Source organism: Anomaloglossus baeobatrachus, chromosome 2 (genome assembly GCF_048569485.1).
Source record: "Anomaloglossus baeobatrachus isolate aAnoBae1 chromosome 2, aAnoBae1.hap1, whole genome shotgun sequence".
In the NCBI taxonomy this organism is placed as follows: Eukaryota; Metazoa; Chordata; class Amphibia; order Anura; family Aromobatidae; genus Anomaloglossus; species Anomaloglossus baeobatrachus.
The window spans coordinates 565,400,977-565,424,354 of NC_134354.1; the positions used below are offsets into that span (position 1 = coordinate 565,400,977).

At 47.3% G+C, this 23,378-nt stretch overlaps 1 protein-coding gene across 2 annotated transcripts in view; it reads right to left on the bottom strand.

The window, feature by feature from the left end:
* The window catches only part of UBAC2 (UBA domain containing 2), a 298,565-nt gene that overhangs the window by 82,021 nt on the left and 193,166 nt on the right, over window positions 1-23,378 (bottom strand). For both annotated transcript variants that reach the window (XM_075336716.1, XM_075336715.1), the window contains exon 7: window positions 13,003-13,050. In XM_075336716.1, coding sequence (XP_075192831.1) covers window positions 13,003-13,050 — 48 coding nt within the window. The remainder of the gene's footprint in view (window positions 1-13,002; window positions 13,051-23,378) is intronic.

Here is a 23,378-nt window from a genome sequence, read left to right on the forward strand (position 1 = left end):
CAGCAAACAACTCCCGAGCTATCAGCTTTGCTGCAGTATGTCTGAGAGGTATCGCCTCTGGATACCGGGTGGCATAGTCAACGATCACTAGGATGTGTTGGTGCCCTCGAGCAGACTTTACGAGGGGTCCCACCAAATCCATCCCTATCCGTTCAAACGGGACTTCTATAATGGGTAACGGTACCAACGGACTGCGAAAGTGGGCCAGGGGTGCGGTAAGCTGACACTCCGGGCAGGTTTCACAGAACCGTTTTACCTCCCCAAAGACCCCGGGCCAATAGAACCTTTGCAATATTCGCTCCTGCGTTTTCTTGACCCCTAGGTGGCCACTCATCAGGTGTTTGTGAGCTAAGTCGAGGACCCGCCGTCGATACGGCTGGGGCACCACCAACTGCTCTACCCCCACGCCCCGTATTTCATCTACCCGGTAGAGTAAATCCTGTTTAAGAGCGAAATGGGGGTACCTTACCTGGGCACCGGGTAGCTGTGCCACCCCATCAACTACTGTCACCCGACTCCGGGCATGTATTAATGTAGGATCCTGGAGTTGGGCTGTCCCAAACGTATCCGGGGATGCTTCCAAGTCCGGGATGGGTTCGACCGTCTCAGCCTCTCCTGCCAATACCTCTAGGGGCGACCTATCGGGTTCCCGTTCTGACCCTATCATGGGAACCCCTACGGCAGGCGTCCCGGATTCAGGATTGTAGGGCTCAGGTCCCGGACTGACCAATCTCTGAGGGGACTTAGGAGGTCCCTTCCATAATGACCAAAAATACGGCAGATCCCTTCCTAGGATCACGTCATAGGGAAGAGTGTCAATAAGTCCCACCTCATGTTGCACCTGACCGCAAGATGCTGTGAGGGTGACAGTCCCTGTGGGATAGTCTCGGCGGTCCCCATGTATGCACACCACCCCCACGGTACGTCCTGTGGCCTTTACTTTAGCCCTTAGGGTTGATCGCACAAGTGTCACTAAGCTCCCGGAATCCAACAAGCCTGTAACCGGACACCCATTCACCTGTATTTGGCACAAGTGGGGCTCAGTCTCTGGGGAGCCCAGGTCAGCGGTACACACCACCTGGGCATACATTGAACCCCGCCGGGTGACACCACAGTCCATGGGCTCCGTGGTAAGTGGACACTGGGCTTCCATATGTCCCACCCGCTGGCACCGCCAACATCTAATAGGGAAGGACACTCCCTTGACGAATTGTCGTTTAGGGTACTGGATCCTCCGGACCTCAGGGACGGCGGCCGCGGCTTCCGATGGGACAGTAGCGGACTCCTGCACCGGTGTCGGCGGTGGGTCCTTGGCCCTAGGCTTGGAGGGGCCGGACCGACGGGCGGTACGCAAAGTCTCAGTGTCCCGTATCAAGTCCTGCGTAGCCACATGCCGCTCTACCAGGGACACTAATTGGTCCAGGGTACTCGGGTCGCCCTGTCCTACCCACCGTTGAATGGTGACGGGTAAAGTGCGCACAAAGCGATCCACCACTACCCTTTCCACCATCTGCGCCGGGCTCAGAGTGTCAGGCTGCAACCACTTTTTTACGAGATGCAATAAATCATAGGCCTGGGAGCGTACGGGTTTGGCTTCCTCATAGAACCACTGATTTACCCGCTGAGCCCGTACATAGGTATTCACCCCCAACCGAGCCAGTATTTCGGCTTTCAGGGTCACATAGTCAATGGCGTCCTCGGTACAGAGGTCCAGGTACGCCTTCTGGGGCTCCCCCGTCAGATAGGGCGACAATACCTCAGCCCACTGGGGGGTCGGCAGCTTTTCCCGCTCAGCCACCCGCTCAAACACCGCCAGGAACGCTTCCACATCATCCCCCGGGGTCATCTTTTGCAACGCTTGTCTCACCGCTTTCCGGACGCTGCTGTCATCACCGAATCCCGGGTTTGTTGCTGCCGGTCCAGCACGGATCGCCTTGGCCAGGAGAACCATCTGTTCCTGGTGCCTTTGGTCCTGCGCTTTCAAGGACTGGAGCAGGTGTGCATTGATCTGTTGCTGCTGCTTCAGTATCTCCTCCATGGCGTCGCCGGGTTTGGGCTGTAATATAGCTGCTTGAATCCAGGACATGTGCCACCGGGTAACCAGCAATGGAAGCTACACCTCACCGGGCTGGCATGCCCGCCGATTCTCCACCATATGTGAGGTAGCGTGGTCGGCTGCGCAGCAGAAGACACGGGATCCAGGCATCAAGGTTCATAACAGCCGGTTTAATAGTCACAAGAGTCCATTACAATACATATGTGCCTCTCCGGCAGAAACTCAGGAAGTTGTATTCACTCCCTCCCACCAGGCACACCCCGCCCTTGGTCCTGTTTCCTTTTAACCCTTCGTTCAGTCTGTAGGGAAACAGCATTAACCCTTCGTTCAGCCTGCCGGGAAACAGCATGAACCCTGGAGTGGAGTTGCTTTCTATCATGAAGTGAGCACAACCGGGGTGAGACATAACGGCCGTCATAGATAACCCCGGTCACCTTCTCACACTGCGGAGGGGGGTTCTTTATTTCAATAAAGATGGAGTCACTAATTGTGTTGTGTTTTATTTCTAATAAAAATATTTTTCTGTGTGTTGTGTTTTTTTTTTTTATCATTACTAGAAATTCATGGTGGCCATGTCTAATATTGGCGTGACACCATGAATTTCGGGCTTAGGGCTAGCTGATAATATACAGCTAGCCCTAACTCCATTATTACCCGGCTAGCCACCCGGCTTCAGGGCAGCTGGAAGAGTTGGATACAGCGCCAGAAGATGGCGCTTCTATGAAAGCGCCATTTTCTGGGGTGGCTGCGGACTGCAATTCGCAGTGGGGGTGCCCAGAAAGCTTGGGCACCCTTCACTGTGGATTCCAATCCCCAGCTGCCTAGTTGTACCCGGCTGGACACCAAAATTAGGCGAAGCTCACGTCATTTTTTTTTTAAATTATTTCATGAAATTCCTGAAATAATTAAAAAAAAAAGGGCTTCTCTATATTTTTGGTTCCCAGCCGGGTAGAAATAGGCAGCTGGGGGTTGGGGGCAGCCCGTACCTGCCTGCTGTACCCGGCTAGCATACAAAATATGGCGAAGCCCACGTCATTTTTTTTTTCTCTTTTTTGGCAAAAAACTGCATACAGTCCGGGATGGAGTATGCTGAGCCTTGTAGTTCTGCAGCTGCTGTCTGCTCTCCTGCATACAATGAACATTTTGAATAAGGAAATGACATCAGACCTTTTTTTTTTCATCAACAATCTTTAATGGCATTGTGCACTGATTAAAAACGCAGTGAGCAAAAACGCAGCAAAAAACGCACCAAATCGCAGCAAAAACGTGACATGCAGCACCGCAGGTGACAGAGCAGAGCAAGTTGGTGACATGCTGTGCCCTGACACATAGTGTGCTGCATGTCACTGTATCCACTCTGGGACTTGTTGTGCAGGTGAACGGATGCTACATGTCACTAACTGTCTCCACTGTGGTACTTGTTCTGCAGGTGAGAGTGTATACAGTTGGTACTATGTAGCAGAAATCACAGAGTGGAGACAGATAGTGACATTTAGCATCCGGTCACCTGCACAAGTCCCAGAGTGGATACAGTTAGTGACATGTAGCATCCGGTCACCTGCACAACAAGTCCCAGAGGGGAGACAGATAGTGACATGCATTTGCCATTTTTTGCCGAATGCGGCATATTGAGCCCATGCGGCGGTCGGATGGAACGTTGCCTGGCACGTTTTTTTTGTGCGGCGAAAAAAACGCATGACGCCAGATCCGGCGCGATTTACAATGCAAGCCTATGGACGCCAGATGCGGCGTCCTGCGGCAAACACTGCATCAGGCGGCCGAATGCGTTTTTTTTTTTTGCTCTGCGCATGCTCAGTATCAAGCCACATCCGTCAAACGGACAGGCCGCATGGAAAAACGTATGCAACAGATCCGTTTTTTTCGCCGCATCCGTTGCATAGGTTTTTGAGCCACACTGCAAAAACCGGATGTATGAAAGCAGCCTAAGCCATCACATTCCCGCTGAAAATCCTCATCAAATACCATGTGAACAGATCATTACTAGCAATTTTTTATTTTTTTTGGTGAAGGAAGTCCAGTTCTTAAAATGTCCAGTAATGTAGAATATTTCATGTGGCCCCGGTCAGCTGTATTTGATGCTGGATTATAGAAGTGGTCAGTAGAGGATTGTTCCAAAAAACATACAGATAGGGAATTTAGATTGTGAGCCCCAATGGGGACAGTGTTCCTGGTTTATGTAAAGCGCTGCGGAATATGTTAGCGCTATATAAAAATAAAGATTTATTTTTTATTGTTCAGTGTTTGTATACTATTAGCGAAGGTCCTCAAAAACATTAAAGTTGTCAAAACTTGCTGGATCTGCCCACAATGTAACATGTGGGAGAAAAAAAATAGTATTCGGCATGTTGGCCTGTCTAAGTGTTACTATGTATGGGGGAATCCAGAATGATTGCTTTTGGCCGAATGATCCAACGGCCACTTAAATGACCTCATGACGGATAGTAGCGATATTTATGGGTTATCTTCCAATAAGTGCAGGTGCTACAAGGTTTCTGCTTTTCATTTGTGTGGGAGAAGTTGAATGTCTGCTGGTGCGTGCCCACGATCAGTGTTTGCAGCGTTTTGGATGCGGCATTCTTCAGCTGTGTCCAAAACGCTGCATTGTACAGTACAAGCACAGTGGAGGGATTTCTAGAAATCCTGTGCCCGCTGTGCTTGTTTTTTCCGCAGCAAACCCTGATCTGCGGTGCGTCTTTCCAGACTGCAGCATGTGAGTTGTTTATCGCGCATTCGCCTGTGTCCTCCGTAGGGAGAACACAAGTGAGAGACTTCAGCGCCCTGAACCCTGATCATGGGCACATACCCTTAGGCTCGTGTACACAGAACACCCTACATACAGCCCGGTGTGCCCATCATTCCCTTTTTCTTTGTGTGCCTTTTCTATTCTGATCACCACCACCTATATATACCTCTGTAGGAGCCCTGACTTAAGGCCGCTTTACACGCAGCGACATCACTAACGAGATATCACTGGGGTCACGGAATTTGTGACGCACATCCGGCCTCGTTAGCAACGTCGTTGCGTGTGACACTTACAAGCGACCGCTAACGATCCCAAATACTCACCAAATCATTGATTGATTGTTGACACGTCGTTCATTTTCCAAATATCGTTGCTCATTTGGTTGTTCGTCGTTCCTGTCGTTACATCGCTACGTGTGAAACCCCGGGACCGACGAACAACACCGTCCCTGCGTCCTCTGGTAACGAGGTGGGCGTGACTTTCATGCGGCTGCTCTTTGCCCCTCCGCTTCTATTGGACGGCTGCCGTGTGACGCCGCACGAACCGCCCCCTTAGAAAGGACGTTGTTCGCCATCCACAGCGACGTCGTTAGGAAGGTAAGTTCGTGTGACACGTTCCTGCGATATTGTTCGCTACAGGCAGCGATTTGCCTGTGACGCACGAACGATGGGGGTGGGTGCTATCCCTAGCGACATGCGATGTCGCAGCGTGTAAAGCGGCCTTTACTATGACCATACCACCTCCCCAGAGAAGTACCAATCTTGGTGTTGGTGTAGCAATGTGCCAAATCACAAATTCCCGCAGTGCTCCGCTATATGTATCTGCTTCTGCTTCCGGACCTTGTGTTCTTTTCTCTCGCCTGCTGATATCTGAACATTTCTGTGAATGGCCACCGGATGGAAAGCTCCAGCCTTGATGATATACAATCAGGTCAGAGCATGATTGGAGCAGAGAAGGGGGTCAGCGTCTGCCTGCTGCGCTCTGGTCCAGCCTCAGAATAGTAATTGCTTTCAGTCCTCACCACACTATATGGTCACGGTCTGGAAGTAGTAGACGTCTTAGGCTGCTTTCACACATCCGGTTTTGCAGTGCGGCTCGAAAACCTATGCAACGGATGCGGCGAAAAAAACAGATCCGTTGCATAAGTTTTTCCATGCGGCCCGTCCATTTTTTGACGGATGCGGCTTGATACTGAGCATCCGCAGTGCAAAAAACCGCATCCGGCGTCCATAGGCTTGCATTGTAAATCTCGCCGGATCCAGCGTGATGCGTTTTTTTCGCCGCACAAAAAAAAGTGCCAGGCAACGTTCCATCATGGGCTAAATATGCCGCATCCGGCAAAAAAACGGACGCAACGCAAGGCCATGCGGCCCAATACGGCGCTAATGCAAGTCTATGCAGAAAAAAACTCAACCGGCGGCAAAAAAAAAAGGTTGCGTTTTTTCTGCAAAGCGCCGTATTGTGCCGCACAGCAAAAACCGGATGTGTGAAAGCAGCCCTAGCACCAGCTGACAGGCAATCCTTACAGGAAAGCCGTTCCTTTGTTTTCATCGCAATGCTTTATACATTTACAGATCCGTTTCCACATGGACCTGCACCAGGTGAGTCCCACCTTCACCTTCACCTTGATTTTTAGGTCTTTATGGCTATCAGGACTCTGATGCTAATCTCTGAATTATGGCAAATGGCTAATTTTCAGTAGAAATTAGCAACCGGCCAAACGTAAAAGGGGTTGTCTACCGCTTTACAGCCTTTACTTAAAGCACCGCTCCAGAGTTTTATTTCAGCACGCGAGTGGCGCTTAAAACCCCTGTTGTGTATTTTATCGGCGATACTCCGGTCCCGCAGCGCTATCTTGTGACAATCACGTCTGGAAGTTAGAAATTACGTCACAAGCTCTCAATCTAACTCTATGAATGCCAGAACAAGGGTCTCATAGACTTGTATTGAGTTGTGACCTCCAGATTACTCCATGAAACATTAGCGAAGCTGGCAGGTCACAAACTACAGAAAACCACTGATGGAAGATGAAGACGCTGTAAGGTGAGTATAAGACCAGGAGCCGGGCACTTAAAGGGAACCTGTCACCAGATTTGGTGACTATAAGCTGCGGCCACCACCAGTGGGCTCTTATATACAGCATTCTAACATACTGTATATAAGAGTCCAGGCCACTGTGTAGAACATAAACATGACTTTATAATACTTACCTAAGGGGCGATGCAGACTGGTCAGATGACCGTCTCCATTCTCCGGGTGCAGCGCCTCCTCTTTTGGCCATCTTTGTCCTCCTTCTTCTGAAGCCTGGGTGCTTAATGCGTCCTACGTCATCCACACAGGCTAACATTGAGGTCCTCTGTAAAATCTGAGAACACCATTAACCCTGCAATGGATTCGGCAAAACAAATCTTTCCCAATTTTGGCTCCTGACATGGGAGTTGTTTTACTAGTACATAACTTCACTAGTGTATGCATGAGAGCAGACAGCAGCTGCAGAACTACAAGGCTCAGCATCCTCCATTCACTAGTGTATGCAGGAGAGCAGACAGCAGCTGCAGAACTACAAGGCTCAGCATACTCCATCCCGGACTGTATGCAGTTTTTTGCCAAAAAAGAGAAAAAAAAAATGACGTGGGCTTCGCCATATTTTGTATGCTAGCCGGGTACAGCAGGCAGGTACGGGCTGCCCCCAACCCCCAGCTGCCTATTTCTACCCGGCTGGGAACCAAAAATATAGAGAAGCCCTTTTTTTTTTAATTATTTCATGAATTTCATGAAATAATTTTAAAAAAAAAATGACGTGAGCTTCGCCTAATTTTGGTGTCCAGCCGGGTACAACTAGGCAGCTGGGGATTGGAATCCACAGTGAAGGGTGCCCAAGCTTTCTGGGCACCCCCACTGCGAATTGCAGTCCGCAGCCACCCCAGAAAAAAGCGCTTTCATAGAAGCGCCATCTTCTGGCGCTGTATCCAACTCTTCCAGCTGCCCTGAAGCCGGGTGGCTAGCCGGGTAATAATGGAGTTAGGGCTAGCTGTATATTATCAGCTGGCCCTAAGCCCGAAATTCATGGTGTCACGCCAATATTAGACATGGCCACCATGAATTTCTAGTAATGATAAAAAAAAAAAAACAACACACAGAAAAATATTTTTATTAGAAATAAAACACAACACAATTAGTGACTCCATCTTTATTGAAATAAAGAACCCCCCTCCGCAGTAATCCTGGGTTAGGGTCCCGCGCCGTCCAATCCGGATCCAATATCATCTGATCGGTTTGCTGGAAGGCAAAGCGATCAGATGATGTGTCAGGATCAAGTGCCTGAATCCCATCACACATCAGCTGATTGTATAAAAGCCGGTTATACAATCAGCTGATGCATCAGTAGAAAAAAAAAAAATAAAAATACATACTCACTTATGTGCTGTGGTGATTACCGGCAGCTCCTGGAGCGATCGATTGGACAGGAGTATGATCCCGTCCGATCGCTGCAGCAGCTGCCGGTAATCAGCTGATGAAGTCCCCTGACGGCAGGATCAGCTGATAGCCGGCCGAAAAAGCCGGCGAGACTACGATCAGCTGATGCGTCAGGTGACTGCATCAGGTGATCCACGGCCAGGTCCTGCAAGCAAGGTCCTGCCCCGGGGAGACTGCACACAGCCGAAGCGGCGGGACCGGGACAGGGGCTGGAAGCAAGCATGGACCCTGCAGACAGGTGAGTATGACATACACACTCACTCCGCGTCCGGTCACCTGTGCTGCTGGTGGGAGTATATGATCACACTGCCGACACCGCCCGCTCTCCTGACAGCTGAGCACAGCGGGCGGGTGGACAGTGTGATCACATACTTGCGTGACAGGGGGGATTTCAGTTGGAGAAACCCCCCCTGTACTCCACACTGGCGCCCCGTACCTCGCTCCCACAGCTGAATGCTGGTAGCGCGCGCTCTGCCTTCACCGCTCCACACACTGGCATCCTCCGGATCCTCCCCTCGATGCTGGGCTGTGACGTCAGGTAGTCACCGCCCACAGCCCAGTCAATCACTGTGAGTGGCGCCGGCATCCTGTGACGTACCCGTCCAGTTTGAGAGCCCGGAAATGCCGGGACGTCAGAGGATGCCGGCGGCCACAGCTCCAGGGGGTCATGTGACTGGCACTGAGCGTGCAGGATAGCGCCGCTCAGTGCCAGAAATGGAAACAGAAGCCAATGCAGAAGATGCATATAATGGTAAGTGAGAATCATTGGGGAAAAAAAAAAATGGGTGAACCACCCCTTTAAGCTTTAAAAATGTCATTGTATAGCAATGGGTTAAGGACAGTTTCTATTTCAGGATGTTACATAGTGATTCAGCATCAAAAACTAGTCAACTGAGGGGCGTATGTGTGGTGACTCAAGGGATGGAACTGGGTGGAACACATATAGAAAAATATACAGTTAGGTCCAGAAATATTTGGACAGTGACACAAGTTTTATTATTTTAGCTGTTTACAAAAACATGTTCAGAAATACAATTATATATATAATATGGGCTGAAAGTGCACACTCCCAGCTGCAATATGAGAGTTTTCACATCCAAATCGGAGAAAGGGTTTAGGAATCATAGCTCTGTAATGCATAGCCTCCTCTTTTTCAAAAGACCAAAAGTAATTGGACAAGGGACTCTAAGGGCTGCAATTAACTCTGAAGGCGTCTCCCTCGTTAACCTGTAATCAATGAAGTAGTTAAAAGGTCTGGGGTTGATTACAGGTGTGTGGTTTTGCATTTGGAAGCTGTTGCTGTGACCAGACAACATGCGGTCTAAGGGACTCTCAATTGAGGTGGAGCAGAACATCCTGAGGCTGAAAAAAAAGAAAAAATCTATCAGAGAGATAGCAGACATGCTTGGAGTAGCAAAATCAACAGTCGGGTACATTCTGAGAAAAAACGAATTGACTGGTGAGCTTGGGAACTCAAAAAGGCCTGGGCGTCCACGGATGACAACAGTGGTGGATGATCGCCGCATACTTTCTTTGGTGAAGAAGAACCCATTCACAACATCAACTGAAGTCCAGAACACTCTCAGTGAAGTAGGTGTATCTGTCTTTAAGTCAACAGTAAAGAGAAAACTCCATGAAAGTAAATACAAAGGGTTCATATCTAGATGCAAACCATTCATCAATTCCAAAAATAGACAGGCCAGAGTTAAATTTGCTGAAAAACACCTCATGAAGCCAGCTCAGTTCTGGAAAAGTATTCTATGGACAGATGAGACAAAGATCAACCTGTACCAGAATGATGGGAAGAAAAAAGTTTGGAGAAGAAAGGGAACGGCACATGATCCAAGGCACACCACATCCTCTGTAAAACATGGTGGAGGCAACGTGATGGCATGGGCATGCATGGCTTTCAATGGCACTGGGTCACTTGTGTTTATTGATGGCATAACAGCAGACAAGAGTAGCCAGATGAATTCTGAAGTGTACCGGGATATACTTTCAGCCCAGATTCAGCCAAATGCCGCAAAGTTGATCGGACGGCGCTTCATAGTACAGATGGACAATGACCCCAAGCATACAGCCAAAGCTACCCAGGAGTTCATGAGTGCAAAAAAGTGGAACATTCTGCAATGGCCAAGTCAATCACCAGATCTTAACCCAATTGAGCATGCATTTTACTTGCTCAAAACCAGACTTAAGACGGAAAGACCCACAAACAAGCAAGACCTGAAGGCTGCGGCTGTAAAGGCCTGGCAAAGCATTAAGAAGGAGGAAACCCAGCGTTTGGTGATGTCCATGGGTTCCAGACTTAAGGCAGTGATTGCCTCCAAAGGATTCGCAACAAAATATTGAAAATAAAAATGTTTTGTTTGGGTTTGGTTTATTTGTCCAATTACTTTTGACCTCCTAAAATGTGGAGTGTTTGTAAAGAAATGTGTACAATTCCTACAATTTCTATCAGATATTTTTGTTCAAACCTTCAAATTAAACGTTACAATCTGCACTTGAATTCTGTTGTAGAGATTTCATTTCAAATCCAATGTGGTGGCATGCAGAGCCCAACTCGCGAAAATTGTGTCACTGTCCAAATATTTCTGGACCTAACTGTATATGAAAATATATGGGTAAAAGATAAGCTGCCTTGTTTACATAGGATGCCAGACTGATTTTCATAAAGTAAAATATGCAAGACACAAAGATACGATATGTAATTAAAGAAATCATTCAATGCAGTGAAATCTCATGAAATAAAGAGATGTGTAAAAAAACATGGAGCGTTGTTAAAATACAAAGACAAAATACAAAGAATAATTACAGCAAGGCCAAGATAACATGTCCAGTAATCATCCATTATAACAGATCCAGCAGCAATCTGTTAGCAAAAATATTGTGAAAACACAACTGTCTTGTACGTTTTGAAAAAAATGATTTTCGCAGGATCTGTTTTATTAAGTTGGGAGTCTATGGAAAATGGATATGTTATCTGATTGCTATTTAGCCATTTGTTTTATTGCATTTGTAAAAATTTTGTTTTGTGCATACTGGACCAGTTTCAAATGGAAGATACCATATTTTGCAGAATTTAGGACGTGCCAGACCATAAAGCACACCTAGGTTTTTGAGAAGCAAACTAGGAATAACATTTTTTAGGCAAACAATGTGGTCATGACGCACTGTTATGGAGGTGGGATCTGCTGCTGACACTGTTATGGGGTTATGCCCCCCAATTTTGTACTAATGTCCCCCATCCTCAGCCCTTTCCAGGTATATGTGTCCCTCATCCTGGTGTATATATCCTCCATCCTGGTATATATGGCCATCATCTTGGGCCCATCTTGGTATATATGATCCCCATTCGGGGCCCATTCTGGTATATGTCCCTCATCCAGATATATACGATCCCCATCCTGTTATACATGTCTCCCATCATGCCACGCACATAAAAAATAAACGATTATAGTTACCATCCCTCTGCTCTCCCGTTGTGTGGTGTCCTCTTCTGATGGCAAGTGACTTCAGCATGGAAGCGACGAGCAGCGCATGACATATGCGCCTCCAGTTACACATGGATGTTAGCTTCTGGAATATTGACTGCTCCTCATGCCAGTGACTATGCCAGTGGGGAGCAGTGAATATTCATTCTCTTTAAAAGCAGAAAAAAACGTGATTGCCTAACCACTGCAGAAAACCAGCAGCTGGGTGATCACAGGTGCCCGCTATTAAAGAGGATGAATATTCACTGCTCCACAAGCCCAGGAGTTTGGGCATGGGGAGCAGTGAATATTCAATCTCTTCAATAACGGACATACGTGATCGCCAGCCACATCAGTAAGGTGGAGGTTGGGTGATCATGTCTGACAGCTATTAAAGAGAACGAATATTCACTGCTCGACATGCCCCAACTCCCACCCACTTTTCGGTGAAAGCTTCAAAGCAGAGAGGAGGACGTAATTATGGGTGTGAGGAGCAGTGAATATTAATTTCCTTTATTAGCAGTAACATGTTTTTGCCACAGCACCGGCTCCTGCCTCCTGTGACCCTGCTCCTGCCTCCCGATCCTCCAACTCTGCCGCCTCAAGAATAACACAATGCCTGAACCAGCACAGGAACAAAAGGATTTTCTGGGCGGACATTTGTTTATTCTCCAGACTGGGATAAAAAAAAAGTATTAGGACACACAACCCTTGTAGAAATTATGTAAAGTTTTGTTAATATTTCTAGTCCTTACATGTGCTAATAGAGTAGAGACGAGCTTAACTCTTTCTATACAGAGTCACCCTCTCATGTATGTTATTCAGAAAACCTAGATTAGTAGGTCCTACCCAGTCCCAGGACAAGTTCTACTACCATCTTAATGATGTGTACTCTTGAATTAGGACTTTGAAACCACCTTTCACACATATTTTGTCATGAGAAGTGAATTAAATATGCAGTGGCATTTTGTATTTTACAACTTCATCAGTAACGTTAGAGTAACTTTGTCCGAAACTGAAGCTTTTGGGGTATGTGTAAAAGGTTCAGGAGGGAAAAGGAATTAAATATATGTAAAATATCACAATTTAAATTAATATATATGAATTTTGTCATATTATACATGTAAAAAATAGTTACTGTGATCTTACTGTAGTAGCTAAATAGGACACATATGGAAATATTAGGGGCAGATGAGTAGACACCACATGTATTAACGCAAATGGGTACTTACAACACCACTAAAAGCAACCACCAGCATATAGGGACTTGACGCCAAAAGCTAAAAAGGGTAAACAAAAGCATCAGTTAGTCAATCATTGTACTCATTTCTGTAGCATTTCTTAAAGTGAGAAATCGTATCACAATACAGCAAAATATCTTGATGCAAATAAGTGTAACTAGACACCTAACTATACAAATTCATTGTCTTTTGCTCTGTTAAAGGGAAACTATTAGTAGTATTCTCAATTCTCAAGCAGAGGTGGCATATGATAGAACATTATCAAGGATATCTAAAACGACACTATCTAATGCATCGTTGAATCAAATATTGTCTTTTATTGATATGTACATTTTGCTCAAAAGTACATTGGTGGGAATATTCGTGCAATTGCAGTCTAGTGCTCTGCTTCACTTTTATTCCTTGGCATCACCCCCTATTTCTTGACTGATCGTGAAAAAAAGCAAAGGTCACGTTATGCAGCAAAGTATCTGTCTCCACTGACAATCAAGAGGAAGGAGCAGTGCCGACGGGGAGAAGCAAAGAGGATCCATAGACTGCAAGTACACGGACATGACTACTAGTGCCCTTGTGATCATAATTTGCATATCAATAAAAGGTTCATTTTGGTGCAACAGTTCAGCGGATTTGCAATAATAGGTAACTATCAAAGTTTTTCACTGCCCTATCCGGTACTACCGCTGCGTACAAAGGTTAATGTTACTCACAGGTTCTCTTTAAGTATTAATATTCTACTTTGTGATTTTTTGTTTGTTAGTTTAAGAAATACTACATCTGTATTTTGTAGAAACACTAGTCTAGTCTTTTTAGATTAAGGTATTTCTCTTAACCTCATAACGACGGCCGTACGACTTAAAGCGGCGGCAAAACAGGGCACTTATTCTGTTCCGCCGCTTTAAAGCGGCGGCCCGAAAAAGCCCTGTAGCGCCCCCCAGCGACCGAAAATCTCGGGGGTTTCAGCTACCGGGGGTAGCTGAGACCCCCCAGATTATGAATCGGGGTGTTTTTTTTGGACCCCGACCATGTGATCGCCGGTATACACCGTATACTGACGAACACATGAAAAAAAAAGAAATGGCCGGTAAAACTGATTTCTTTTTCATCTGACATGATCAAACATGTCAGATGAGAAAGAAATCTAAACCCCTAGTGCCCCCAAAGCCCCCGGTACCGGAGAGTCCCCCCACCCCCACCCCTACCCCCACCGGACATCCAAAATGGCGCCGAAGCGCACAGAAAACTGCAGCCGCCGCCGGCTCTGCAGTCATTTCCCTCCGATCTGAAATGATCAAACATTTCAGATCGGAGGGAAATGTCCTCCCCCTGACCCCTCCTCCGGTACACCGGAGATCTCTGGTCCCCGGAGCCCCCTCCGGTCTCCAGAGCCGCCTCCCCCCTCCCACCTCCGGAGCGTGGAAAATGGCGGCGCCGCGCGGCCGCATTCATTCTGCTCTTTCTGCCGCATGTGACACGTCACATGCGACAGAAAGGTGCCCCCAAGTCCCCAAGTCCCCAGGTCCCGCTAGGTCACCCCCCGTCACCCCCCCCAGCCCCAGCCCCCGGTCATACGTTACCTGTCTGGTGATCCGTCCCGCGATCACGCCGCCTCCTTCTTGAATGCTGGCGGCGCATGCGCAGACAGCGGCTGTCAGCTGGATCACTGGGACGCTGACGTCGCTGCTGCACAGGCTCTCCACTGTGGACCGGGGGAGAGTGAGTGCAGTAATCAGCAGTCTCTCCATGTGAGGAGTGTGGTCCTCACATGGAGAGACTGCTGTTCCAGAAAATGGGGGGTACGTTCTGTGAGCGTGCCCCTCATATTCTGGAATGAGGTTACTGCAGGTCACTCTGCCCTAAGTTGGACCGGGGCAGTGTGAGTGCAGTAATTCTCAGATTACTGCACCCACACTGCTCATGGAGAGCTTGCTCTTCCAGAAAATGGGGGATACGTTCCCTGAACGTGCCCTCCATATTCTAGAAGATCCAGAGTCGGCGTGGGACCTCCAAAATGGATTACAGCGACCGGAATTTCTTTGTTTTCAATAAATTGGGGAAAGAGGAATGTTTCGGGGAGTGTTTTTTCAAATAAATTTTTTTTTTGTCTTTATTTTTTTCTATTACTTACTGGGTTAGTGATGTCGGGTATCTGTTCAGATGCCGTGACATCACTAACCCCAGGGCTTGATGCCAGGTGACATTACAGATGGTATCAACCCCATATATTACCCCGTCTGCCACCGCACCAGGGCGCGGGATGAGCTGGGGCGAAGCGCCAGGATTGGCGCATCTAATGGATGCGCCACTTCTGGGGCGGCTGCGGCCTGCTATTTTTAGGCTGGGAAGAGTCCAATAACCATGGCTCTTCCCACCCTGAGAATACCAGACCCCAGCTGTCCGCTTCACCTTGGCTGGTGATCTAATTTGGGGGGGACCCCACGTTTTTTTTTTTTTTTAAAAAACGCCTGGGGAGCCCTCCAAATTGATCACCAGCCAAGGTGAAGCTGTCAGCTGTGGTTTGCAGGCTACAGCTGTCTGCTTTACCCTAGCTGGCTATCAAAAATAGGGGGGACCCCACGTCGTTTATTTTAATTATTAATTTTTTGGGGGGCTAAATACAAGGCTAGACACCCTTTAGTGCCACATGAAAGGCACTAAAGGGCGCCAGCTTAGAATATGCAGGGGGTGGGACGTTATATATGTTTGACATGTATCCATTCATCCATTGTAGCATTGTAGGCTGTGCGCCCATAATCGGGATTTGCAGCGTTTTGGGCGCAGAGTGTGTCCATAGTGTGTCCCTGTGTCCATAGCGCTGCATTGTGCAGTAGAAGCACAGTGGAAGGATTTTTAGAAATCCCATGCCCAATGTGCTTGCCCAATGTGCTTCTTTTCTCCGCAGCATAAACCGACCTGTGGCGCAGCTTCCCGAGCCTCAGCATGTCAATTTATGCTGCGGAGATGAGTGTTCTCTGCAGGTAGCATAGAGCTCCACAGCGGCCTGAACCCAAATCGTGGGCATGGCCAGCTGCGTTCTCCCGTGGACAACACTCACATCTCTGCAGGAGGCTGACACTGTGTACTAGACGCCGTGTCGCCGGATCATGGCCACATAGCCTAAAAGTGAGACATTTGTTGCTACAGCAACATTTTTGTGAAGTACCTGTGGATTCAAAATGCTTACTATACTCCTGAATAAAATCCAGTTTCCAAAATGGGGTCACTTGTGGGGGGTTTCTAATGTATAGGTACCCAAGGGGCCCTGCAAATGTGACATGGTGCCCGCAATTTATTTCAACTTTTCCAGAATTCAAATGGTGCTCCTTCCATTCCAAGCCCTCCCATTTATCCAAACAGAGGTTTTTGGCCACATGTGGGGTATCCCTGTGCTCATAAGACAATGGATAACAACCTGTGGGGTCCACGTTTTGTTGTTGCCTCTTGAAAAAGTGAGAAATTTGATGCTGAAGCAACATTTTTGTGAAAAAAATGAAAATTTTCAATATGGCAACCTAAGCTTATCAAATTCTGTGAAGTATTCGTGGATTCAAACTGCTCACTATACACCTAGATAAAAGCCTTGAGGTGTCTTGTTTCCAGAATGGAGTCACTTGTGGGGGGACCGCCACTGTTTAGGCACCTCAGGGGCTCTCCAAATGCAACCTGGCGTCCGCTATTGATTCCAGCCAATTTTGCAGTCAAATGGCAATCCTTCCCTTCCGAGCCCTGCCATGCGCCCAAACAGTTGATTTCCACCACATATAAGGTATCGCCAAACTCAGGAGAAATTGCACAATAAATGTTATGCTGAATTTTTTCCTTTTACTCTTGTAAAAAAAAAAGCTACCTGGTTGAAATAACAATTTTGTGGTAAAATTTTATTTTTTTTTTTTCATGGCTCAACGTTATAAAATTCTGTGAAGCATCTGGGGGTTCAGGGTACTCACCAAACATCTAGATAAATTCCTTGAGGGGCCTAGTTTCCAAAATGGGGTCACTTGTGCGGGGTTTCTGCTGTTTAGGTACCTTAGGGGTCCTCCAAATGTGACATGGTGCCCGCAATCTTTTTCAGCCAAATTTCCTTTCCAAAATTCAAATATTGCTCCTTTCGTTCCAAGCCCTCCCATTTGTCCAAACAAAGGTTTCAGACCACATGTGAGGTATCACCGCGCTCATAAAAAAGTGGTTAACAAACTTTGAGGTCAAATTTTTGGAATTACCTCTTGAAAAAGTGAGAATATTGATGCTAAAGCAACATTTTTGAGAAAATTATTAAAATTTTCAATATGACAACGGAACGTTAACAAAATCTGTGAAGTACCTGTGGATCCAAAATGCTCACTATACCCCTAGATAGAAGCCTTGAGGGGTCTAGTTTCTAAAATGGTGTCACTTGTGAGGGGTTTCTTCTGTTTAGGTACCTTAGCGGACCTGTAAATGCAACATGGTGCCCGCAATCTATTTCAGCCAAATTTGCTTTCCAAAATTCAAATATTGCTCCTTCTGTTCCGAGCCCTCCCATTTGTCCAAACAGAGGTTTCTGACCACATGTGGGGTATCGGCGCACTCATAAGAAAGTGGGGAACAAGTTTTGGGGTCCATTTTGTTGTGCTATTTCTTCTAAAAGTGAATAAATTTGGGTTAGAGCAACATTTTTAGGTAAAATTTAATTTTTGCTTTTTTTCATTCCACATTGCTTTTGTTCATGTGAAGCACCTGAAGGGTTAATAAACTTCTTGAATGTGGTTTTGAGTACTTTGGGGGGTGCAGTTTTTAGAATGGTGTCACTTTTGGGTATTTTCTGTCATCTAGGCCTATTGAAGTCACTTCAAATGTGATGTGGTCCCTAAAAAAATGGTTTTGTAAATTTTGATGTAAAAATGAGAAATCGCTGATAAACTTTGAACCCCTCTAACTTCCTAACAAAAAAAAATTTTGTTTCCAAAATTGTGCTGATGTAAAGTAGACATGTGGGAAATGTTATTTATTAACTATTTTGTGTCACAGAAATCTCTGGTTTAACGATATAAAAATTCAAAAGTTGAAAATTGCTAAATTTTCAAAATTTTTGCCAATATTCATTTTTTTTCATAAATAAACGCAAAAAATATTGTCCTAAATTTGGTACTAACATGAAGTCCAAAATGTGACGAAAAAACAATCTCAGAATCACCGGGATCCGTTGAAGCGTTCCCGAGTTATAACCTCATGAAGTGACACTGGTCAGAAGTGCAAAATTTGGTCTGGTCATTAAGGTGAAAATTAGCTCCGTCACTAAAGGGTTAAAAGAGCGATGAAATACACTTATGCAAAACAGGATAAAGATCGGCATAGTGAAATGATATAGATTAGCAAAGCCATGCAATCTAGAGAGAAAGTCCCAACTTCCATACACAGGAAGGACATGCTATTACATGACCTGTCAGCTGCCCGAGTATACTGTATACTTGTGTTTCCCAAGAATTAACAATGCTTGACTTCTTATAACATTGTGTTGTGCTGATCACATCAGTCACCCTGTTATATGATTTCATGGTTGGAGAAGTAAGGATCAGGCTGATAGACAGTAGGAAGGTTTCATTTTAATGTGACTTGCACTTGAAGATGTAAAGTGGTATGGTCTGTAGAAAATTGAAGGGCACCTGTCATGCCTCCAAATGCTATAACCTGCAGACAGGGGCGTAACTACCGCGGTCGCAGAGGTTGCGACTGCGACCGGGCCCGGCACTTAAGGGGCCCGCTCTGCAGATCAGCAGCCAGGTCCTTTCTGTGGGAGAAGCTGCGCTGTTCTGGCACAGACCACACGACCGCTATATGACTCGGTGCCGCCGCTGACATCGGGCCCCCCTCCCCCATCATCACACACAGCAACAATGAAGCGGGAGCCGCACGGGCCGCTCCACACTTCATTCTCCCTCTGTGCCTGCACAGTGACATCACTCCTGTGCGACGGCTGTGCTCAGAGCACAGAGCGCAGGGCAGGAGGAAGCCGACCGCAGCGTCAGGGGAACGGAGGAGAGGTGAGGACAGAGCAGCAGGTGAACGAAGAGACGTGAGGACAGCAGCGGGGGAACGAGGAAAGAGGTAAGAACTTGTTTGTTTTTTGTTTTGTTTAAAAATAAAAAAATCAGTCCATACACAGGAGGTGGGGGGCTGCTAGCATTATAAATGGAGCATGGGGGGCTGCCAGCATTATACATGGAGCATTGGGGGCTGCCAGCATTATACATGGAGCATGGGGGGGCTGCCAGCATTATACATGGAGCATGGGGGGGCTGCCAGCATTATACATGGAGCATGGAGGGGCTTGCATTATACATGGAGTATGGGGTGCTGGCTGTGTAACGACTGAATGCCGGTCGTTATGATTATTAAGATACAATGGCACTATGGAAAACCCAGGGACACAAAGATGGTGAATAACAGTTTTTCTTTATAAGTGAAGAAAAATTTTGTTTACAAAAAAAAACAGTTGTCTTTCAACGTATGGGCCACAACAGCCCGGAATAAACAATAACAGTTTATGCAACTTGGAGGACTTCAAGTCTTGGTCTGTCGGGATGAACTGGACTATATTTCCCCCCACTATACCGCTCCCTCCTTTATCTATTGATGGGGCTTACCCGGGTGCACTACTACAGATAATGGCACGTGATCCCTCCAAGGATATAATCTTACAACCACCACCCTTATGTTTACAATTCAATCAGGGTACCCGGCCACCTTCCCATAAACAGCCAGAAACAAGTAAATGTATGTACATGTACCTTTATACCTGTACCTCTACCTTTAGCTCTACATATACCTCTATTCTATATTCAGTACCTCACTGCCCCCAGACAGTGTGATGAAGCAAAGGCAGAATAGTCTGTTATTATCAGCACAACACAGCTTAATCTCTAATAACTTCAGAGCAAACGCCTCAGGATAAACAAGGAAACACCGCTCCTTCTCAGTAAATAATCTGTAGAAGAATAATCTTCCTTTTTCTTTATCCTATCTATATATATGTCCCTGACTGACTATTATACACCGATCGGTCTCAGGTCACATGTTACTCACTGAAGTCTTTCACCCAAGATGGCGTCTGTCTCCCTCAGACTGCTTCTGATTCACTCTTAGATGATTTTATCCAAATAGTTTCTGAAGAAAAATTCATTCAGATGAATTCCCCTCGTCAGGGGCAGTAGGAGCTCCAAGGAAAAAAAAACGAGTAAGCAGTCCACAAAAGGAAAAGAAAAACAAACCAGGCAATTCTATGAATCCAAACACGGGGAAACAACAGCCGTCTTTCTCTTGCGCAGTCCCTTAGATCTTGACTGGACTTTTCAACCGTCTATCTCAGTCTACGTTACCAGGGAAACCTAATGTAACCTCTTACTGTCTAGCAGTGTGCCTGCCCTCTAGTGACACCTAGTGGCCATTTAAGTTATAGCATAAATATATATAATACAATAACAAACATGCAAGTTTATCTTATGTACATTTTCACCCTGTTACAGCTGCATTATACATAAAGGCATGGCAGGCTGCCAGTATTATACATGGAGCATGGGTGGCTGCCTGCATTATACATGGCAGCCTGCCTGCATTATACATGGAGCATGTAACGCTGGCTGCATTATACATGGAGCATGGGGCGCTGGCTGTATTATACATAGAGCATGGGGGGGCATGCATTACACATGGAGCATGGAGGGGGCATGCATTACACATGGAGCATGGAGGGGGCTTGCATTATACATGGAGCATGGGGGGTGGCATTCTACATGGAGCATGGGGGGCTGCATTATATATGGAGCATGCGGGGCTGGCATTATACATGGAGCATGGGGGGCTGCTAGTATTACACATGGAGCATGGGGGGCTGCATTATACATGGAGCATGGAAGGCTGGCTGCATTATACATGGAGCATGGGGGGTTGGCTGTATTATACATGGAGCATGGGGGGATGGCTGTATTATACCTAGAGCATGGGGGGATGGCTGTATTATACCTAGAGCATGGGGGGCTTGCATTAAACATGGAGCATGGGGGGCTGCATTATACATGGAGCATGGGGGGCTTGCATTAAACATGGAGGATGGGAGGCTGCATTATACATGGAGCATGGGGGGCTTCATTATACATGGAGCATGGGGGGCTGCATTATACATGGAGCATGGGGGGCTGCATTATACATGGAGCATGGGGGGGCTGCATTATACATGGAGCATGGGGGCTGCATTATACATGGAGCATGGGGGGCTTGCTGCATTATACATGGAGCATTGGGGGCTGACTGCATTATACATGGAGTATTGGGGGCTGGCTGCATTATACATGGAGCATGGGGGGTTGGCTGCATTATACATGGAGCATGGGGGGCTGGCTGCATTATACATGGAGCATTGGGGGCTGGCTGCCATTATACATGGAGCAGCATTGGGGGCTGGCTGCATTATACATGGAGCATTGCGGGCTGGCTGCATTATACATTACATGGAGCATGGGGGACTGGCTGCATTATACATGGAGCACTGGGGGCTGGCTGCATTATACATGGAGCATGGGGGGTTGGCTGCATTATACATGGAGCATGGGGGGGCTGGCTGCATTATACATAAAGGCATGGGGGGCTGCCAGCATTATACATGGAGCATGGGGGGCCTGCATTATACATGGAGCATGGGGGGTTGGCTGCATATTACATAAAGGCATGGGGGGCTGGCTAAATTATACATAGAGCATGGGGGGCTGCATTATACATGGAGCATGGGGGGCTGCCTGCATTATACATGGAGCATGGGGGGCTGGCTGCATATTACATAAAGGCATGGGGGGCTGGCTAAATTATACATAGAGCATGGGGGGCCTGCATTATACATGGAGCATGGGGGGCTGCATTATACATGGAGTATGCGGGGCTGCATTATACATGGAGCATGGGGGGCTGCATTATACATGGAGCATGGGGGGCTGCATTCTACATGGAGCATGGGGGGCTGCATTCTACATGGAGCATGCGGGGCTAGCATTATACATGGAGCATGGGGGGCTGCTAGTATTACACATGGAGCATGGGGGGCTGCATTATACATGGAGCATGGGAGGCTGGCTGCATTATATATGGAGCATGGGGGGTTGACTGTATTATACATGGAGCATGGGGGGCTGGCTGTATTATACATGGAGCATGGGGGGCTGGCTATATTATACCTAGAGCATGGGGGGCTGGCTGTATTATACCTTGAGCATGGGGGGCTTGCATTAAACATGGAGCATGGGGGGCTGCATTATACATGGAGCATAGAGGGCTTGCATTAAACATGGAGGATGGGAGGCTGCATTATACATGGAGCATGGGGGGCTGCATTATACATGGAGCATGGGGGGCTGCATTATACATGGAGCATGGGGGGGCTGCATTATACATGGAGCATGGGGGGCTGCATTATACATGGAGCATGAGGGGCTGGCTGCATTATACATGGAGCATTGGGGGCTGGCTGCATTATACATGGAGCATTGGGGCTGGCTGCATTATACATGGAGCATTGGGGGCTGGCTGCATTATACATGGAGCAGCATTGGGGGCTTGCTGCATTATACATGGAGCATAAGAGGCTGGCTGCATTATACATGGAGCACTGGGGGCTGGCTGCATTATACATGGAGCATGGGGGGTTGGCTGCATTATACATGGAGCATGGGGGGTTGGCTGCATTATACATGGAGCATGGGGGACTGGCTGCATTATACATGGAGCACTGGGGGCTGGCTGCATTATAAATGGAGCATGGGGGGTTGGCTGCATTATACATGGAGCATGGGGGAGCTGGCTGCATTATACATAAAGGAATGGGGGGGCTGCCAGCATTATACATGGAGCATGGGGGGCTGCCTGCATTATAAATGGAGCATGGGGGGCTGGCTGAATATTACATAAAGGCATGGGGGGCTGGCTAAATTATACCTAGAGCATGGGGGGCTGGCTGTATTATACCTTGAGCATGGGGGGCTTGCATTAAACATGGAGCATGGGGGGCTGCATTATACATGGAGCATGGGGGGCTTGCATTAAACATGGAGGATGGGAGGCTGCATTATACATGGAGCATGGGGGGCTTCATTATACATGGAGCATGGGGGGCTGCATTATACATGGAGCATGGGGGGCTGCATTATACATGGAGCATGGGGGGGCTGCATTATACATGGAGCATGGGGGGGGCTGCATTATACATGGAGCATGGGGGGCTGCATTATACATGGAGCATGAGGGGCTGGCTGCATTATACATGGAGCAGCATTGGGGGCTGGCTGCATTATACATGGAGCAGCATTGGGGGCTGGCTGCATTATACATGGAGCATTGGGGGCTGGCTG